The sequence below is a fragment of the Festucalex cinctus genome, chromosome 4 (genome assembly GCF_051991245.1).
Source record: "Festucalex cinctus isolate MCC-2025b chromosome 4, RoL_Fcin_1.0, whole genome shotgun sequence".
NCBI classification, from domain to species: Eukaryota; Metazoa; Chordata; class Actinopteri; order Syngnathiformes; family Syngnathidae; genus Festucalex; species Festucalex cinctus.
The window spans coordinates 14,891,388-14,908,752 of NC_135414.1; the positions used below are offsets into that span (position 1 = coordinate 14,891,388).

At 38.2% G+C, this 17,365-nt stretch overlaps 4 protein-coding genes across 5 annotated transcripts in view; 1 reads left to right on the forward strand and 3 right to left on the reverse strand.

Moving 5' to 3' along the window:
• Window positions 1-3,947, reverse strand: part of otog (otogelin) — a 68,110-nt gene extending 64,163 nt beyond the window's left edge. Inside the window, exons 1-3 of the mRNA XM_077518413.1 lie at window positions 3,840-3,947; window positions 710-896; window positions 424-549 (exon numbers count right to left, since the gene is read on the reverse strand). Coding sequence (XP_077374539.1) covers window positions 424-549; window positions 710-896; window positions 3,840-3,947 — 421 coding nt within the window. The remainder of the gene's footprint in view (window positions 1-423; window positions 550-709; window positions 897-3,839) is intronic.
• LOC144017507 (C-myc promoter-binding protein-like) overlaps window positions 1-17,365 on the forward strand; it is a 265,503-nt gene that overhangs the window by 27,411 nt on the left and 220,727 nt on the right. The window lies entirely within an intron of this gene.
• LOC144017495 (uncharacterized) lies at window positions 7,068-11,775 on the reverse strand. Of its 2 annotated transcripts, none has more exons than XM_077519126.1 (3): window positions 11,626-11,775; window positions 9,160-9,291; window positions 7,068-8,390 (listed from the first exon to the last, which is right to left on the reverse strand). In XM_077519126.1, exons 2-3 carry the CDS (start codon window positions 9,188-9,190, stop codon window positions 7,174-7,176), a joined length of 1,248 nt encoding a protein of 415 aa, XP_077375252.1. In that variant the 5' UTR covers window positions 9,191-9,291; window positions 11,626-11,775; the 3' UTR covers window positions 7,068-7,173. The 2 variants fall into 2 exon arrangements, with proteins under 2 accessions (XP_077375252.1, XP_077375250.1); XM_077519124.1 differs by lacking the exon at window positions 11,626-11,775 and adding an exon at window positions 9,437-9,624.
• Window positions 10,886-17,008, reverse strand: aph1b (aph-1B gamma-secretase subunit). The gene is made up of 6 exons (XM_077519127.1): window positions 16,703-17,008; window positions 15,827-15,997; window positions 14,742-14,815; window positions 14,239-14,361; window positions 12,479-12,606; window positions 10,886-11,990 (listed from the first exon to the last, which is right to left on the reverse strand). Exons 1-6 carry the CDS (start codon window positions 16,813-16,815, stop codon window positions 11,823-11,825), a joined length of 777 nt encoding a protein of 258 aa, XP_077375253.1. The 5' UTR covers window positions 16,816-17,008; the 3' UTR covers window positions 10,886-11,822.

Here is a 17,365-nt window from a genome sequence, read left to right on the forward strand (position 1 = left end):
TGAATGAGTTATCCATCTACTAACCGTTCTTTGGACCTTGGGCTAGTCAACAAACAATCACAAAGTGTATAACCAAGCTTCAAAATTGTGAAGCCCCTACAAATTGCCAGTACACATCACCAAACAGCAAACAAAGGCTCCTCAAGACATTTGGCCTTTTAACACCATCTGCTTGGTGGACGAACTCACAGCATGTGTGTCCACCCATCCACATCACACACAAGTACAGGTATCAGGCTTAATTAGTAAGGCAAAGACTGTTTTCCTTCTGTTCGCTAAGTGGGGGTGTTTGAACAGTTGTAAACCGGTGTACCATGGGTAAACCCACGATAACAAGCCCCACACAGAAAAGCTCAAGTTACCACTGATTTCTAACATCGATTGGATACATTCATTCTTGAATTGATACAAGTGAAAATGTACCTGAAACCATATGAAACCTCAGGGCTTCTTTTGCCTTTCTGGTGAAAACTGAAGCGTTGATTGGACGTTCTTCACTCGAGAAGATTCTGTTTGCAGGCTTCTCTGTTGTGTTAGTTGATACTTTTACTGTATCAGATAGTGACAAATTTGACAGTGTGTTTGTTGTTTGTGATCTATTTCTGGATGGAGTGGTTAGAGAAGCTACGGATTGGTCCACTGGTCTTGCTGTTGATTGGCTGGAGGATGACTGGCTCGTTTGCATCGTTGCTTGAGTAGATGAACTAACTGAGGATTTGCTGGCTAGCGTTGTATGTGAGGATGTTGTAATGCTGCCTGATTGGATGGCTGAGGCTACAGTGGTTGGCGATTGGCCGCTGAGCACTGTCTGTGTTGGGGATGGCTTCGACATTGCTGAGGTGGTTAAGGATGGTTTGGATGGAGCTTTGGTTGGATCCATGCTGGATGCTGTTGTTCTATTTGGTGATTTGTGGACAGATGCTGTGGTTACTTGAAGTGGCGTGGATTGTTCAGTTCTTGATGTACCAGCTGGTACAATTGTTGAAAAGTTTGTCAAATTCAAGTTTTCTTTGTCCAGTCTTCTTTGTGAGATCAACGTTGACTTCGACATGTCATTGTAGGTGGTGGTTGTGTCGCTTTGACTGACGGGCGAGTCCATGGAGGAGGATGTGTTGGGAATTAATGACACATTTGTTGATTGAAATTCCTAAAAGAAACAGAACAGTACTTTAAACTTGTTTTTTATTTGACTGATTGCAATCAAGGGCAAGTGGTTTTGAGATCTGACATTTGGGAAGCTGCCATGGATTTGGTTTCCGCTCAGTTAAACACATGGACATGAAGATGTCAAGGTAACAGAGACCTGCTTAGTCATTTTAACTCATTTGCTCCCCAAAACGTATAAACACATTTTTTAAATATGTTTTAAGTGTCCCAAAGACGTATTTATACGGTTTTTTTTGTTTTTTTTTAATGCTAGAACATACAGAAGTCTTTGATACCAGTCTCCCAACTGCAGAGAACGGTTGCAGAAATGGTACTTATTATACAAACAGCCAGCAAGTGGCAGCAGAGCAAAAGAGATTTTCCAGGGCCATGTTGAAAAAAAAAAAAAAAAGCTCAGTTACTCAAAATTATAAATAGTTTTGTGAAAAATGATTAAACTTAGCTATATTCTAATAGGAATTGCTGAAAAACGGAAACAGATAGAAATATACTTTTTTTTTCCTGATGAAAGAGGACACTTTAATATTTCTTTTGATAGATTCCATGTTTTATAGCAATCGAACACAATATTCTGTGGGCCTTGCAAAATCAGTCAAATCCAGTAAAACAGCCGGGAGCGAATGGGATTGCTTCTGTGAAAATGGCTGGGAGCGAATGAATTTAAAGGATGGATGACCACTCGGACCATCCCTATACAAGCCATTCATCACTCCGCACATTAGATTTTCCATTTCCTTGATTCTGTTTATTCAAGTATTGGAACTTTCCCTGCATTTTGTTGAAGTTTCCATTTTTAGCAGTTATGACACCACAGCTGTTGCTTTGGAATGCATTAAGAACAAGTGCACCGCTGAAGTCAGTGTCTACCACTGAATACAGTCAATGAGTTAAAATTATGTTTTACATGAAACTAGGGGTGTCAGGAGATTAAAACTTTTAATTGTAATTAATTCATCGCATGACTTCAATAGTAAACTCATGATTAATTGTTAATGTTATATAAATTCTAAATGTACAATGAAATATATCATCTTTTTTTCCCCAAGTTTTCATACTCTTAACATAAAAGTGAAAAAAAACATTAAACTCATAAGAATTCATAAAATTGGGTGAAAATTAGAAAGATGTACTGTACTGTAAAAAAAAAACTAAAACAAAAAACGATTGTGATATTGATTTGTGTTGAGGTCATTTTTCTGCCACAAGATGGCATAATTGTATTTGTAAGACGTTGGTGACAGATCAGTGTATTTTTCTTTTCATTTTATGAGCTATCTAATGTTTAACATGAAGTAGCTTGTGAAATTCTGCACATTTGAAAATTGTAAAATACAACTTGACCCCAGTCTCCACAAATATATGCATTATTATTAAATTTATTACTGCTAAATTTTGACTTGGACGTGTCTGGTGCATTACAACTGGAATTACCCCCATACAGGCCTTCCAAGTACTTAAATTAACTCAAAATTAATACAGTAATTTTGACAGCCCAACTTGAAACAAATGTACAAGTTGGATGGATGGATGGATGGATGGATGGATGGATGGATGGATGGATGGATGGATGGATGGATGGATGGATGGATGGATGGATGGATGGATGGATGGTTCTCTTCAGCAGACAAAACAAAAGATGCTTCTCGACTTGAGACTCCGTGGATACCTGAGCTCTCAAGCCAAGACTTTCATCTCAAACAGTAGGAACAAAACAGATGGCAAAGGAGAGTATTGTGGGGCATAGAGGTTCTCTACACAATTAATTATTCATCAAAGGTCAGCAAGCGAAATTAAACCGAAATGGCCACAGTGCAGCTGACCCAAATGTCAAAGCAAATAAACAGTTTTGTTAAACTCTCCTCATGAGATAGATCAGCTCCGTGCGCCTGCGACCTTTGCTGCTAATCATTTTGTTCCTTTTTATAGCATCTGTAGTTTGGACCGGATTCTCACTCCTTTCTGAGCCAACGGAGAGTTGGACAAAAAAAAAAACAAGCACATTGGGGCTGATAGAGGCACTGGTAGATGATAACAACACAATGGAAGAGTTTTTGTATTCCTACAGGGAATTTCTCACATCTGTTCCTACAGAAGAAATATTGGGGTTTTTTTATGTAATAGATTTTCTGTTTATTTTTCACCATTTTGGAAATATATTTTCCATGCATTTTCAGAGTAGCTTGACTTAAGAGCACTTTTTTGAGTGATTTGTATGTGTAAAAAGTAAACTGTTTGAACTAATGAATTTTGCCATTAAAATTATTTACCTCATGTTAATTTACAAGACCTAGCTGATGGAGTGTACATATTTATTTATTTAAAGGAATAAAATATATATGTATAAAAAAAAATCAAGACATTTTGTTTTTGTTTAGTAAGTTGCACAAGTGCTAATTTGGTCAAAAATTAAAAACAAAAATGCACACAAAATATAAAATCTGACATAATATGTCTATTTATACTTTGGCTCAAATACCATGCTTTAAAATAAAAAAAAAGCAGAAACAACTATATAAGCAAAAACGGGCAATACATTATGTGAGACGAGCCTGCCAAGAAAGTTGTTACAAGCTTCTCTCTCGACTCATGCTTTGGTGAAGGGTTAAGATTTTTAGGGTGATCTCTCTGGCCCCGCAACTCCATCAGCAAGGACGGCGAATGTTGCTGCCTACCTGCCTTTCCTGGGAAGTGGTGTCCCATTTCTGCTGCTTTATCCTGGTGCTGTTGCTGTTAGGAGAAAGAACAAGGACAGGTCTGTTTCTGCTGCTGCTTTCCGTCATGATTCCCCATCAGCCAAACTACCAGAAAACCAAACTGTCAACCAAGGGAATAATCAACGTCTGCCTATTTAACTAGTTCATCCAAAAACCTGTGTCAAAATTGTGTCTATTGCCATCTTCAAAAACATAAATAAATACGATATATAATTGTATATCTAAATATATATAAAAGAAGGCAATTTAAGTTTAGTGTTTCTTTTTTTTTTACATATAAATTCAAGGCTGTTTTTGAATTACAGACAACTACTGTAAATATAATTAAGTAATTCTTATATTGTTTAAAAAAATAAATTTAAAATAATGAAAATGACATAGAAGAATGTAAAGGAAAACCTTTGAAACAACTTACTTAAATATTCCATCTGAGTTAGAATTTTCCACGTCCACATCATTCCTTGAAAGTTGCACTAAAATAAAGGTAAAGATTCATGAGAGTAATATTGCTCACAAATACAGAATGGAAAAGCAAATAAACTCATAATTTTATCGCTTCCTTTTTTTCCTTGTAAGTTGTATCACCATTTCATCAACTTGACTCACCTTGATAAATTAAGATAAAATAGAAAAATAAAAAGTTCAAAAGCCTTTTCCAGCTAAGTCCTAAGTGTGGATCCATTCGTGTTTTGCAGATCCTCAGTCAGGTTTCGACAGCATCACCTGGTGAAAACCGCCCGGCTGGACTCCCGCTGTTGCCTGCTCTTCTCCATCCGGCTCATCCTCCAGGCGCTTGGCGTGCACTTAAAGAGCTGGTGCACCGGCTCATTAGCATAAAATATGCATAGGTGGGTGAGTTTAAGCTTATGGGTGGGGTTAAAACTGTGACATTGTCCAAACACTCGTCTGTGAAGAGGCTACAAGGCAGGTAAATTTATCAATTACATTCATTTATATAGATCAAGGGTGTCCAAACTTTTTCCTCTGAGGGCCACATACAGAAAAATTGAAGGATACAAGGGCCACTTGGATTTTTTATTTTTTATTTTTTTACTTTAATTGATCAAAGACAACAAAATAAATCAATCAACCAATTGTATATTGCTTTTAGATTACAGTGTGTTTTTTGTTGTTTTTTCCTGTTAAATTAACAGCTCTGCGATTGGCTGGCAACCAGTCCAGGGTGTCCCCTGCCTACTGCCCAGAGCCAGCTGAGATAGGCGCCAGCAACCCCCGCGACCCCTGTGAGGAATAAGCGGTCAAGAAAATGGATGGATGGATGGAAATTAACAGCTTTCTGTAAGGCAAACAGTTTAGGATTTTACAAGATTTTGGGGTGGTCGAAATCTTGTAACCCACCAGAAAATATCAGCCCCTGCACTGAACAGCAGCCAAATCCCATCTCCAAATTTACAAGCAAATTAGTCACAAGAAGACCCATTTTTAAAGCAGTTACTTTTTAATTATTCATGTGATATTTTCACAAGTTGGACCTTATTTGCTTGTAAATATTAATGATGTATATTCTCCACAGTGACAGAAGGCATATGTTAGTTGCTTAATTAATTGTAAATATTTAATTTGCATATATTTATAAAAGCTCTACAGTACAGTGTTCCCTTGTTTTCCGCTGGGGTTAGATTCCAAAAAATACCCACAATAAATGAAATGAGCAAAGTAGTTAGCTTTATGTTTTACATTTATTATAAATATTTTAAGGCTCTAAAACCCCTCACCACACAGTTTATACACTAATCTCATCGAGGCATTTCCTTTTTCTCACATTTCTCTCTTGTTTAAACATTCTTAATGTTCAAGCCTTCATAAATTTTATATATATATAAAAAAAAAAAGGTACATTACTGTTTAAAAAAAAAATACATGCAAAATTGCATTTAAAAAATTTGTAATACAGCGAGGCCACAAAAAGTGAACACTGTATAAAAAAACAAATTAGTAGCAGATGTCATATATTTACTGTGATATATATTACTGGCCGCTTAAAAATGGATGGTGAGCCACAAATGCTCCCCGAGCCATAGTCTGGACACCACTATAGTTCTTGCCCTCATTAGGGTCAGGGGTCAGGAGCTGCAGCCATCATCTGACGAGACAAATAACCAGTCGCACTCACGCCTATGGACAATTTTGATTTTTCACTTAACCTAATGCATGTTTCTGAAATGACACAGCATCAAGCAGCAGTGGGCGGATACGTTGTAAATTCATGACTTGTGTCATTGTTGTAAAAATCACGTGGTTATAAACTTCTGGCGCTGAAGAGTGACGATACTAACGAAATATACCTCACAGCAAATAAAATAATTTGATTGCACGGTCAGTGAGCCAGACTGAAATCGCCTTCAACGGCCGAGTGACCTATGAGTGACCAGACCAACTTTTTTTCGCTCGAGAAAGTGAGTGTGGTTTGCCAGGCTAGTAATAGATTACAGTAAACAATAGTAGTGTGGGCACGCGGTTAGCATGCCAGCAGCAAGTGAACGCTCTAAGTCCAAACAAAGCTGATCAATGTGGTGATCATTCCGTGTTCCTGAAAAGTCCCCTAATAAATCCGCATCTCCATTTCAGTAAATGGGGCCCACGGAGATCCCAGTACACACACAGTGAGGAGGGTGAGGCGGGGTTCAGTTTTCATGAATGGAAACAAGATCAAAAGGGAAAAGGGGAGGGCGGAGACACATTTTGGGGGCTCTACAATGTTGAACCAAAACGTTGATTGCCTGTACATGTACGTCTAATTTAACCAGCAAACAGGTGTACATTTAAAAACGTTTAAGCCAAGGGTGCCCAAGTACAGTCCTAAAGAGCCGTGTCTCCCTCCTCCAACACACCTGAATCAAATAACCAGGATTATCCGGCTTCTGTAGAGCTTGCTGATGAGGTCATCAATTGATTTGATTGTGTTGGGAAACATGGAAAACTGTTTGGAATAGAGGCTCTCTTGGACTGGACTTTGGCGCAACGTGGTAATGTGACGCCCTGTTTTAATTTTTACCATTCATGGTGTATTTGTTGTCGACATGTACAACATTCGTAATTATTTGCACTCCACTCATTCCCACTTAAACGGGTGTTCAGTTGTGTATTTACTGGTAGGCTGTTATGATGAATCGTGAGCTGACGCGCAAGTAAAATAAAGAAACAAAGAGCACAGGAGGAGTCCAGTAATGTACACTATGTTGGTTTATTTACAGTAAATGGAAAAAATATACAAGTATATACATCTGTTTCAATGCCAACTTTTCATTTCCTTAAATAAAGCATACAGTTACTAAAAAGATACAACAGATTGCGAGACATTCATAAGACCAGAACAAATGTGAACAATTTTGTCAAGATAAGTCACATCATCTGTATCAACGTCGGTGAAATCTACGGGTAAAGTGCTTTGCAAAATTTTGTACTTTTGACAAAGAAGGCAGCTGATTCTGTCAAAGCGAATCTTAAATGGTAAGCAGCTGGTGTCCACCAAGTTAACAGGATCTAACTGTTTTTTGCCACGAGTGAATGCTGGAATCTTCATTTCTGCTTGATGTGATTGTACACTCTGGCTAACGTTAAAACATTGGTTTGCTAAAACTAGGTCACCTCGGAGCAAATGACGTAAAAAATTGCTTTGCTCTGTGATGAACTTATCACTTGTGCGACCTCCCCAGCCATTTGAAATGAAACAAATGGAACCTTGTGGGCAAAAGGCAATTAAGTATTTCATTGTATGCTGTGACTTGAATGCTGTGTGACATTCTGCACTGGCTAACAAGCTACTTGGTTTCTCTATGACTATTTCTAAAGAGTCAATAATGCAGACAGTCTTTTCGAAGATACTGTTCCGAAATGCAGACGGAAGAGAATATTTCAATGATTCCCTGTCTGGCCATATAACTAAACACGGCACCAGCCTACGATACATGACGTTGATACAGTGTTTGAAAAGTTTGGAAACAGTGGCGGATTCAATGTCAAAATAATAGGCAAGAAAGTCAAAAGACAAGTTCATTCTAAGCTTAATTAAAGTAAGCATATACTGCTGAAACGAGGTCATGTCTGACTGGGGTTTCAGAAAAGGGGCTACAAAATGAAACAGTGTCATCAAAAGTGAAACTGTTGGTAAGCCAGTAAGAGTCTTCACCTTATCATCGTTTTGGAGACTCATCTCATTTAGTCCAATCCCATCTATTTCTTCTTGAAACAACATATGCTGATTCTCGAGGGCTTGAAATTCTGGCTCAAGAGAGGCTGATGTCGCTGCAAATTCTTCAGTAAGAATCTTGCTTCCAGCAGGAGGATTGATGCCTTCTTTAGGACAGTCTAATGGGGGAATATCAACTGCTGCTGCTGCTGCTGTTGCTGCTGCTGCTGGTGCTGATGAATTCCTTGCCTGTTTTCTCTTCTGCGTTATGTTGAACCAATCCAGCTCCCTTCTCTTCTGTCCATGTTTCTGGACGGATGGGTCGGAGTCCATTGACATCGGATTATCACTCTTTTCCACTAAAACAAAAGACAAATCCAAGGTACATGCTTAATAGTAAATAAAACTCAATCAGAATTCCATTAACAATCTTGAATTGTTCTTTCATTAAGCTTAGTTCTCTTCTCCCTATAAATTCAATAACACAGCATTTGCGTAGTGTGGATTTTGTTTGCTTTTAAACATAGAGGTGCATGTGTAATGGATGAGCTTGTTTTAAATACAGCCACTCTCATTCTACACAAAGAGTGCCGTTTCCCCTGCCACGTTTGCAGGTGCACATTTAATGCTCATACACACTGCCTAATAGAATGAAGGCAAAGGAATTTTAGGTTGTGTGTTCATGTCACTTAGTGTAGTTACTTTTTATGGCCACTAGATGGCGTCATTTTGTTTGAGTTGAGTTGATTCCTATTTTCGTTGGCTTGTTTTAAAGACTCTAGCATCTGAAATCTCTCATCTTTTATTATTGCTGTGCATCAATGTACATTTCGCTGCAAATATCAGACCAGTAAATGCTACTGAATCGCACCTTGGAGTCATTTCTCTTCTTGCCTGTGCCCTGGCCAGCACACCGTTGTTTACATTTAGCTCATTGCACAAATCAGCCCTGACTATTGCCTCATTAACACCAAACTATGTCACATCACATATCCTCAGCATCATTTAGAAGCTGTTGCCATGTCCTCTTGAGCAGATTTATTCTTCATTTTGCATTATAAAAGGGTGAGAACCGTGTGGGTATCATGAGCTGCATTTTCCATGCATGCAAAGCGCTTCATGCTATACCTGCATCCACAGCCCAGTGAGCTTCAGTCATCTTGGATCTTGCTCTCACAGTTGGATACTTCTTCTTCTTCTCTGAACTTTCTTCCGAATCTTAGTCACTGTAGAAGTCAATTGCATCCGACGTCGGTTATTCTGAAAAGGAGGTCATGATTGAGCTGGTTAGAGATAGTGACCAAAACAGTCAATGTTGAAGTTTACGTTAAAACTGATTTAAAATCAGTGTACATTTCTGTTTTATGAACATTTTGCAGAGGAATTATTTTTGAATCAATCAAACCTTCTTGGTGCATAATTATCTTCAGAATACGGTAGAATAATTTATCTTTATCTCTCTTAGCTTTGTTAGAGCACCCTGCGACGCAGCAGCAGCGTACCATCACAACAGCCGAGAAGCTGCTAATGCAAACAACATATCACTCAATTTACTAACCGCCCAAGATGGCGACCGGAAATAAACAATCAGAAGTGACGTCACATATACCTAGGCCCCTTCCGCCTGAAGCCAGAGGGCAGCCATCTTACGTTGCCACTGCAGTGCTTGTGAACAGGGATATTTTTGTTTTGTACATGTATACGGATTTCCAGAATCATAAGATGGACAAAATATTTGCGCCGAATATAACTTTTCAGATTTTGTATCAAATAATTGGGGCTTTAATTACTGCCGAAAGGTTTGTCAAACACCGAGTTCGTGTTTATATATATATATATATATATATATATATATATATATATATATATATATATATATATATATATATATATATATATATATATATATATGTATGTATGTATGTATGTATGTATGTATGTATATATATATGTATGTATGTATGTATGTATGTATGTATGTGTATATATATATATATATATATATATATATATATATATATATATATATATATATATACACACACATACATACATATATATGAGAGGGCGGGGTCGAAATAAAAGTGGCAAATTTGCCATTTTTTAATATGACGAGAAAAAAAGTGGCCCTTTTTTCTCGTCATATTGCCCCACCCTCTAAAAAAAAATCCACGTGGCCCTAATACGCCGTCGTAAGTTTCAGTTACTTTTATGCAATGTTTAATAAACACCATGGTAAAATAAAAATAAAAATGTCACACTTTTTACTTAGCATTGCATTTCTGCTAAATTGACTGAAAAAGCAGGCGAATGTCTTCAGTTTGTCATTGTTTTTCAAACTTTTTGGTTCAAGGATGTTTTGATTCAGCTGCTCTTTCAGTGCAAATGTCTCTCAACGGAGAACCTGACACTCATGTTGAAACGACTCAATAGTCAGGTTTCCATCCAAATGTATATAATTTTTCAAGCAAATTTTGTGAAAATGCGCAAAACAGACATGCGATTGTCCTAATGTACTGTTTGACACATTATATCACGCTCTGAAATGTCACCATCACTTACAGCAGACACAACTTCAAATGTTTTCTTTTAGAATAGGCTGATTGATGTAGTAGTCAAACATTTCATCAGATTTTGAAATTGAAAGAATCCAAAATCCAATGCTTTTTAATGAGCGGAGAGCTTCCATGCACCTGCAGACAATGATGGCCAAGCGGGGCGTAAAATCACAAATCATGTGAGCCAAGTCTCAAGTGTGTCTTCTTGACCTTCGCCGAACCCCAGACTGACTCACCAAACTTCTAGGGTTCGATCAAACGTTAAGAACCACTGATGTCGATAACAACAGGCAACATTTTATAACGCAATGCAACAAACAAATTTATTTGAATTGTAATGCAAACAAATGATGCTTCTCTCCTGCATCTTCCTGCTTCAAAACAATTATTTCATTCGCATCCAGACTTGTATCCGAATTTAGCCTTTTTTTTTCTTTTTTTTTTTAAACTTAATACAAAGAGAAGATTGGCACACTTATCTAAACATCTGACACTTACAGTTCCAGTACAACTCGCCTCGGATGCAGAAGATAAAAGGAACGCTGCACCATTATACTTAACCCAAATTCCTAAAATATTAGACACTGTGATCGGCTAAATCATTAAAGGCAACAAAGAAACAAAACATTCCTTAAATTACAAAGCTCTCACAGCTCAATTTGTTCTTGATAATGACAAACCGTGTCAATTAAAACATTGCTCAAGCCTCAAATATTTTTGAAAAAATCATAACTTGCATTGCGCTGTTGTCAAGCATTTACTCAGTGGCAATGATGTCCATAACACATTTTTTTAATTCATTTTTGAAAATGGACCCTTCTAAAAATATGACCCATGACTAAAATGAAAACCTGTATGAAGGTTTAAATCTTGAGCAATATATAAAATGTTGGTGCGGTGACACTCAACAATGATACTCCCTGTATAATCACAGCAAATTAAAAACATGGGCACTACTCAGCACCGAAGTTCATATTTGTGAGCATAAACAAATTGAGCTCTACCGAAACAGATGTGAATCTCTCTCTTATGTTACCTTTCCTCTGCAAATCTGTCACTGCTTTTACATGTCCTCCATTCATGAGAAGAAAAAAAAAAAAAAAAAAAAAATAGTTGAAATTAAAAATTCAGATCAACAGAACAAGCACACTCTCATGGTGTTCAGTGCATATGTGAGTGTGTAAGTGTGTGATCTTTGGATGGAGACTCCTGCGAGCTCCCTGGAGTGTTGCGTTATCTGGGCCGGTGGTTGGCAAGCAGGAAATCTTTGTCTTTGCAGGTCAAGCAAAGTTTGAGGTTCCTGAGGGAGCCACCAGCAGAGTAGAAGGCCCACATGCCCATTAGGAACAAGATAACGTAGGTGGGAACCAGGCTGGCAACATACTCCGGGTTCTGGAAAGTCTGTAAAAGGAGACAGATCAACTAAAGCCAGTGGTATAAGGTAAAACATTACCATTAATTACAACTACACATTGAACTTAAAGAGAACTGTTAACAAATGCTACCTAGTTACCACATGACAGCGGTGAGAGAGGATTTAGGCCTTTTTCAGACTGCCAACCAAAATCCGATTTTTAGCCCATCCAAAAAGATGGCTCATTTCTAGTTTAAACAATCACAAAGTACATAACATGATTTTTGCAGGACGGACTGACCCCACATTCGGAAGGTTGCTTCATATCCGATTTGGACAGGATACGTCTCAGTTTGAACAGTTCCAAACACATACTGGATTTGACTGTCCTGACATCACTATGCGACACAAAATCCAATTCTCCAGTGCCGTCAGTATCCTGATATTGACTACATGTAAACGCAGTCATGGCGTAGGCAAGCTTGCGTCTTTCCAATGTGAGCCCCCAACCCCTTTAACGTCGCACATCACTCACCAGGCAGGAAACGACGAGGTGGCTGATGACAACGGCAGCAACTGCCCACCATTGTTGCTTCTCGCAGGCATCAAAGAAGACCACACCCCAGAACATGTGGAGAAGGATAATGGCCATGGTCATGAATGCTAGGAAGGGAAGAGAAGGAAGACTTTCAATAGTGAACATCATTCGTAGTATACTATAAACTCTGTCCCAGTCTGCCATAATGCAGGAGAATGGGGAGATCATTGTGCATATAGTCCTGTGACTTAAATAACAGGATGTGGGGAAAAAAACAACAACATTTTCTCTAGGCAGGTTGTGATGGACTAGTAAACTAAACAGGGTTTGATTTTAAGTTAAAAAGTGACATGATCTGCAGGAAAAGGGGGCACCACGCTTGGGTCAAAAACTGGCCATGTGGACTATTGTGCTGGAATAGTCACACCTGGTCACGCCATGCTGCTATGTCTCAAAAACATTTTTTTCTGATTTCTTCCCACATGAGCAGTAATAAGACTACATCAGCATTTGCAAATTCACAATTTCTTTTTCGAACCCATTCACTGAAGAAAAAAAAATCCACTACTCGTGTTTTGTTCTTAATACTCAGGCCAAAAACAATACAAGAATTGCTTTGATGAAGTCTCGTGGCATCTTGGTGCTAAGGAACTACTGTATATTTAGGCAAGTTGGGGAGCTTTAGTTAGACTAAAGTTGCACTTTGCCACCATCTTGTGGTATGTATAGGCAATTATATACCTTTATGGGGAGCATTAATTAGACACAAATTTTTGGTATTCACAGCAGGGCTACTCTCTATCACCCCCACAAATGACAAGGGTCTACTGTATAGACCTTTTGCATACACTGTACACCTGGCAGTTTGTAGGTGGTACACATATGGAAGAATTACAATTGTCTTGTTAACCATGGTGGCTGAGGCTCATAAGTGGCAACTATTGGGCCTCAAAATAATTTCAATCTTGCACCTGTGGGCTGCGAGGGCTGCGGGGCAGCGTATTCAACTAAACTTTTAACTGAGCATTGTTGGAGCACTCGTTAGACGCACTCCTTAAGACAACAACAACAACAAAAATACTGAAGCTGTCGCATATTGTTTGACCAAGATACCCAATTGCAGGATAAAAACATTTTTCAACAACACGTTTTCCTGCGATGAACAAAGCATGATGCCACAAACTGGCTGCTATCATATCAGTGATTTTTTTTTCTTTTTTTGCCTCTATGACCCGAGGATCACACAGGAGGAAATACTGAATTTTCTTGACTCAGGGAATCTGTAACATCACAAACAGGTGTGTGTAACGAAACAACGGGGCCGATGACTTTTGAAGGTGTGTGTTTTCTTTGGTTTTGTTTACATGTATTCTAAAATGTTGATTTATTTATTGCTTAACTTTTAAGCAGTTATGTTATGGTTAGACATTGCCAGTTTCTGTTTCAAGTTTACATTTCATTTGGGGGAAAGAAAAGGTTGCTTAAATATTGTGTGCAGTAAAAATGTTATTCAATCAAATCAATCACAAATATATTGCATTAGCCATATCTTCTAAAATATTGTCACTGCAAATTTCCTTGAAGTATTGCAATATCATTTTTAAGCTATATCACCCATCCCTAAATAAGTCAATAATATTTCAACACAAACCATAATTCCTGATTAGGCCCCGGGCCCTTTTGTCACTGTCTGTCAAAAAGGTTCAGAACCCCTGGGCCTACAGTATGACCATGCAAACTGAAAATAAAAGTGATACCTGAAGACAAAAAGTAGTGCTGCGAGTCTCCATGGATCCCGATAGTTCCCGGGCCAACAGAGTCAGCCAGAATGTTCACCACAGAAAATGCGCCACTCATGAATCCAAAACCAAGGCCAGACACTGGAATAGATCACAAGCAAGACAGGAACTGACATGACAGGAACTACACTGCTGACATGGTGAGTTATTGCCCAACAATAATAAATACATTTTTTAAAAAACATGTTCATAATCAATTCTAAATCATAACTACTTTAGTGTATGATTTCCGGACAAACTAATGACAGCACGATGTTCAACAAAGTTTGAGTATCCCAAAATGATCTTAGCATGCTGTTGTAGTTTGGTGAGTTGAATTACCAAGTTATTTAGTGCAGTGGAAATAGCATAACAACATTATAATATATACAGTAAAATAATGTGGTTGTTCAGTTTCAGTTAAGCTCAGCACCACCATGATAAAAGCAGAGTTTTATTTTCTGTTATTTTTGGAAGTATACCATAGGCCAGTTGTCGTATGGAGATTGGCATAGTTTCCTCCTGACTGAGGGTGAGGAGCCCTTCATTTGCTTTCCTGCAAACACAAATGCACAGACGCTATACAACAATATTGTAAACGGCAGGCATCGTTAGATAATATGAATGTCAGTGGCTGAAAGGTGATACATGGTGTGTGGCATTTTAAACTACTGATATGTCACATAGTTGCCATGACTACTCCTACTACTACTTCTCATAGATATAGAGCTTCTACTCCTTCCATTTCTTCTACTTACTTTTGGCGTTTGTCAAATACTTTTGGTTCATTACCGCCACCTTTCTAGCATGCTAAAGAAGGTGGCCACCAACCAACCAAACTATGAAAAAGGTGTGGCTTAGAGTCCGAAAAACATGGTACTATGGTATTCATTAATTAAATTTGGCTTTACAAAGTGCATGAATTACTTTATAGATTTTTCCAACAAGCGGCAAACAAAAGTAAAACAACCATTAGCCCGTGTTTGACCGTCTTCGAACCAGTTCCTCCTCTATGGTTGGTTGCACACATGAGCAGAGGTTATATAGGATGCCACAAGAAGTAAATAAAATTGTTAAGCGAGTTTTTTTTTTTAATGGTTAAAAAAAAAAAAAATCTCCAGTTATTGCTTTATCTTCCCTTTATCTTAATACAGATAAAAATAATTTGAGGTTGTTTAGACGTGACTTATTCTTCCATTGTTTTTTAACTGGCGTTTTAAGAAGTTTTAGCTGCTTTATGGAGGTATGGTATCAAAGTCAAAATGTTATAACAACACTACCAAGGACCAACTTTAATTTCAATTTCACAATATATGGTCATAACAACTTTCCTCGTTGCCATCACTGGTACTTTTCTGTGGCGTAGTGGAATTACAAAAAAATAAATAAATACACAAGCCAAAGAAAAAGCTAAACACACATAATGGAAGTAATTTCAAAGAAGCACAATATGCTGAAGTCTAGCGGTTTGACCCCTAAAGCTGTCTGGCTTTCAAGGCATATTTGTACAGAAATATTACTATATTAAAATTTAACCATCCGAACAACTGTGTGGGATATAGCTTACTTCAGCAGCTTGTAGTAAGCGAAGCGGAAGGTCTCCTGCAGGAGGACAGACAGCACCACGCCGAAGATGAGGAGGCCTTTCTGCTGAACCGCACTGTCCTTATTACTTATCTGAACGGAGATGAACCAAACTAGAGAGGACAGCAGGAGAGAAACGAGCCAGAAAAACGCTCTGGAAGAAAACAAACACATACAACAAGTTACATGAAAATGTAAAACATGATGGCACTTACCTCCTAGATTGATTATTATGAGTATTTTCACATGTTGCTGAACAATTTAATTTGACGTTTGTAGGAAGAAAAACATCAGTTCTGAACATTGGACCCCACTGGATGAGAGGCAGGGTACGCCCTGGACTGGTCAAGTCATCAGCCATTTGTAGACACCACAACAATTAACCTAACACTAACATAAATGTTTTTGGAATGTACCATGCTTTATTTCGTGTTTGTGAGTTGAATAATGATGTATGTCCGTTACTGATCAACTTTGCTTTGCTTGTGGATTAAGATGATTGCTAGATCTGCTGAATAAGCGCTACACATTACCTCCTAGTTGACAGTATAGAAAGACTAAATTAATCGAATTATTATTTTTGAGGGCGGCCACGTTATTTCCAGGCAATAGTAAATAAGCCATTTAAGAAGCGCCTTGATTTCAAAGTACGAGTTGCCTCATTCACACGATGACTAGTGAACAATAACACTAGCTAACACAATGGACGGTGTTCGTGAATGTGAATCAAAACAAAGCTAATAGCGCGTTCGGCTAGCATGCTAGCCTGACACAGACTGGCGTTTCTCGACCTAAAAACGACCAAATAAACCTTGCCCACGATGTGTTAAGCTTCCACGGGGAAATCGTTTCAACTCACCCTGCTATGAGAAAGATGACCCTCAGAGGCTCCCGGGCGATGGTAAACAGGAACAGAGCGATGGCAGGGCCGAAGGCAATGAAGGTACAACCAAAAAACACCGCCGCTGTCATTTTGGGTGATTCTTGGTGAATGTGCAAAAAGCCGCGCAACCAAGAGCGCTTTGTCGAGATTTCTACACGGCTTATTGGACACTTTATTTAAATTACGTACTAGCAGCAGCCTGCTTGGTTTTTGACGGAGGTAAACGAGAACTCCCTACTTCCGCCAGTTTCAGGCTTCTCTAGTGATGTCACATGAGCAAGGGGAGGGGGGTGGAAAAAAAAACTTTATTTATAAATATCTGTATTGAGTTTTGTTCTTTATCGCCAGCCACTAATGTTGTGTGTATCCATGTTTGTTTGTTTGTTTTTTTAACCTGGCTCATTATTTTCTACTCCATTTTATTCTTTTTTTTTTTTTATCTCATCATCGCATTACATAAATTCCATGTAACCCAAAACAAATTCTATAATAATAATAATAATAATTTTTCTTCTTCTTCTTCTTCTTCTTCTTCGTCTTCTTCTTCATCATCATCATCAGGGTTGGCAAATCCAGGTCCAGAAAGTAAAAAAAAAAAAAACTGAAACAGTTTGGCTTTAGCCACAGGTGATTCTACTC

Excerpts from the sequence above, each read along its gene's own strand:
- LOC144017495 (XM_077519126.1), bottom strand. The coding sequence starts at position 9,190 with ATGACTGAAGCTCACTGGGCTGTGGATGCAG. Across the intron at positions 8,391-9,159 it reads TCACTGGGCTGTGGATGCAG|TGGAAAAGAGTGATAATCCG; the intron begins GTATAGCATGAA and ends CTTTTGTTTTAG.
- aph1b (XM_077519127.1), bottom strand. The coding sequence starts at position 16,815 with ATGACAGCGGCGGTGTTTTTTGGTTGTACCTTCATTGCCTTCGGCCCT. Across the intron at positions 14,362-14,741 it reads CATACGACAACTGGCCTATG|TGTCTGGCCTTGGTTTTGGA; the intron begins GTATACTTCCAA and ends GATCTATTCCAG. Across the intron at positions 11,991-12,478 it reads ACCTCGTCGTTTCCTGCCTG|ACTTTCCAGAACCCGGAGTA; the intron begins GTGAGTGATGTG and ends CTCCTTTTACAG.